This window comes from Salvia hispanica, chromosome 3 (assembly GCF_029641045.1).
Source record: "Salvia hispanica isolate PSC_SH4W2 chromosome 3, Shi_PSC_v1, whole genome shotgun sequence".
NCBI classification, from domain to species: Eukaryota; Viridiplantae; Streptophyta; class Magnoliopsida; order Lamiales; family Lamiaceae; genus Salvia; species Salvia hispanica.
Genome location: NC_142694.1, coordinates 50,248,999 through 50,252,587, shown reverse-complemented (window position 1 = coordinate 50,252,587; position 3,589 = coordinate 50,248,999). Strand labels below are relative to the sequence as shown.

The 3,589-nt window shown below is 35.1% G+C and overlaps 1 protein-coding gene across 1 annotated transcript; it reads left to right on the top strand.

Annotated features, from left to right (window-relative positions):
* Nucleotides 1-967: 967 nt before the first annotated feature.
* On the top strand, nucleotides 968-3,234 carry LOC125216315 (tryptophan N-monooxygenase CYP79A68-like). The gene is made up of 2 exons (XM_048118002.2): nucleotides 968-1,929; nucleotides 2,436-3,234. Exons 1-2 carry the CDS (start codon nucleotides 1,015-1,017, stop codon nucleotides 3,063-3,065), a joined length of 1,545 nt encoding a protein of 514 aa, XP_047973959.1. The 5' UTR covers nucleotides 968-1,014; the 3' UTR covers nucleotides 3,066-3,234.
* The last annotated feature ends 355 nt before the right edge of the window (nucleotides 3,235-3,589 follow it).

Genomic DNA, 3,589 nt, shown 5'->3' with positions numbered 1-3,589 from the left:
AAAATTAATAAATGGCTGATTTAATTAGTTTGTTGCTAGCCCCAATGTGGAATTCAATGTTCTTACTAAATGATTTTCTATTTTCATATCCTAAATTAAATGGCTAAATCCCACTATAAATATACGTTCACAAATATAATACTATCATTCTTGGCCTCTTCCAGTTCAACTCTTAAAGGATAGAGATGGAATTTGTATTACTATTATATTTAGCATTATTGTTTCTTCTGTCGTTAATCTTCCACAAATGTACTCCAAGAATACTAAAAACATCAAAACACCCTCTTCCACCTGGTCCGTCCGGCTACCCGATCATCGTTTACGTTTAGTACATTTAATAAATGTATAAAGTTTCCTAAGTTTAATTAAATAGAGATTGTATGATATGCACTAGAAAAACTTATTAAAATAATAAAATTGTACAAAGATCTATGAAAATTATTAAAGTATAAGGACCAAGAAATGTATTTTATGTTATAATTTTGATTTGTGTTCGATAGTGCATGAACCTGGATCCTAATATTACATCCTCACTTCATCCCATGGAAATATGCTAATTGGAGATGATACGAGTTTTAATTAGTAATTGGTAAAATAAAATTAAAGAATGAGGAAAAGTCGTTGAAATAATATAGTCTATACCCATAATGTTAAAATAAAAGAGAATGAAAAATTGTTTCCATAAATCTGATATGATCTTATTTATATGGAATTGATAAAAAAGAAATTCAATCTATTTCTATGGGTCAGATACACTTCAAAGTAAAAATATCTAAAATCCCTTTTGTTACACGGTTAGTAATGCGCCGATCTATATGCCTAAATAAATAAATGCCTGATTCAATTGGTTTGTTTCTACTAATTCAATCCACTTGACTTCTTCCTACATTAACCTACATATGATTTTTTATGTACATATCCCATTATAAATATACATTCGAATAAGTACCAAATATAGTAATATATCATTCTTGAAACACATACCCTCTTCCCGTACAGTCTTGAATAATATAGATGGAATTTGTATTACTATTATTGGTAGCATTACTGTTTTCCCTATATGTAATCTTTCACAAAAGAATTCAAAAAAGACCAAAACACCCTCTTCCACCTAGTCCATCCAGCTACCCTATCATCGGTTGCTTGCCGGCGATGGTGAGAAACAAGCCAACTTTCCGATGGATGCTCGACTACATGCAACGCCTCAACACCGAAATCGCATGCTTTCGCCTCAGAAGCATCCACGTCATCACCATCAGCTCTCCAGAGCTTGCCCGAGAGTTTTTCAACGTGCAAGACTCCGTTTTTGCAGCAAGGCCGGGAAACATGACGGGGAGACTCACGAGCAACGGCTACTTGTCGGCTGTTCTTGCGCCCGGAGGCGATCAGTGGAAGAAAATGAGGAGAGTCATTGTGTCGGAGGTGCTCAACTCATCTGTCCATCAATTTCTTCAAGGAAAGAGATGTGAAGAAGCCGATCACCTCGTTCGATACGTCTACCACCAGTCCAAGACTGGTGCCGCCGTGAACGTGAGAGAGGCGGCGCGGCTTTACTGTGGCTGCGTGATTAGGAAGTTGGTGTTCGGGAAGAGGTTTTTTGGGGCAGGAACGGAGGATGGTGGGCCCGGATTTGAAGAGAAGGAACACATGGATGCGGTTTGGATTATTCTTTCATACACATATGGATTTGCAATTGCTGATTATGTTCCATTTCTTGAGGTGTTTGATTTTGATGGTCATAAAAAAACTCTTACCAGTGCTATTAAGAATTTGAGAAAATACCAAGATCCAGAAATTGATAATAGGATTGAGATGTGGCGGAATGGTGTTAGAAAGACTAATGATGATATTCTTGATATTTTGATTAACCTCAAGGACTCCAACAATAATCCATTGTTGTCAGCTGAAGAGATCAAAGCCCAAGTTATTGTAAGTTACTTTCCTATTTATTTCTACTACTCCTTCGGTCTTACAGCAAGTGATTGATTCCTCTTTTTTTAATTGTCCCACTACAAGTAATTGATACTCCCTCCGTCCCGGATAATTCGGGTTACTTTGACCGGGCACAGGTTTTAAGAATTGTAATAAAAAGTGGATTGAAAAAGTTAGTGGAATGTGGGTCCTACCTTTATATATTAGTTTTATAATAAAATGTGAGTATGAATGAGTTAGTGGAATATGGGGTCAACTACCAAAAATGGTAAAAATGAAATGGGACAAATTATGTGGGACGGCCCGAAATGGAAAACTGGGACGATTATCTGTGACGGAGGGAGTATTTATTTTGAACTAAAACAAAATATCTAATCCTCTTCACTTACTATGTCTCATAATACTTTATTTTTTCTTTATCTTTCATACTTTATCAACTTTTTACTTTATTCTCTATACTTAACTCATTAAAATTATATTTGATTTGAATATATTTGTTGCAGGAAATGAGTATAGCTGTGATTGACAATCCATCAAATGTTGCTGAGTGGAGCATGAGCGAGATGATTCGTGAACCACGTATTCTTGAGAGAGCCAATAAAGAGCTAAATGAGATTGTAGGCAAAAAGAGAGTTGTACAAGAATTGGATTTGCCTAAACTGAACTATATACAAGCTTGTATTAAGGAAGCTATACGGTTACATCCCGTGGCACCATTCAACCTTCCCCATGTTTCGACTGAAGATACTATTGTAAGTGGATACTCCATACCAAAGGGAAGTCACATCCTACTAAGTCGTCTCGGCCTAGGACGGAACCCTAGGGTTTGGGACGAGCCTCTTAAATTTAATCCAGACCGTCATATGACAAATGGATCCTCGCAAGTGGTTCTCACTGATTCTCAGTTGAAAATGTGGTCGTTCGGTGTTGGTAGGCATGGTTGCCCAGCCATCTTGCTTGGTTCTACTATAATGACACTTCTTTTAGCAAGACTTATTCATAGTTTTAGTTGGACACCACTTTCTTCTATGCCTCTCATTCAAGAATCAGATTTAAATCCTTTTTTGGCCGAGCCATTGATTGCTCATGCAACTCCTAGATTGGAACCACAAGTTTATCAAAATTTAATGTAGAATATATTGACGATGTTCATCATATGTATGATGTCTCATTAATATCTAAAATGATTTACCAATAATAATACTAAGGCAAAATCTGTGGGCGCTTATCGTAAGCGCTCGTTTCAAATGTTATATGCAGCTTTAGTGTTTGTTAGAGTTATACAATAAAACATGTTTCAGGACCTTAGATATGTAGAACTCTTAATCTATTTTTACCTATTAATGAGAATGAATATTTTGTATCTAAACGCAGAGTCAATGTCTTCTCTGTTTGCTCGGATTTATATATGAAGTATCAAAATACAAATATAAATTGTGTAATGGAACTGTGTACATTATATAATGCTAAGTAATGATGTACAATGCATTTTTTCAATTAAAATCTTAATTATCATTGCCAAAATATTTTAATAATGGTTATGTCATCCTTACTAGTAAACTCAAGTTTTACTTTAAAATTTTAATTATTATTGCCAAAATATTTTAATAATGATTATGTCATCCGTACGATAGTAAACTCAAGTTTTACTGTAAAA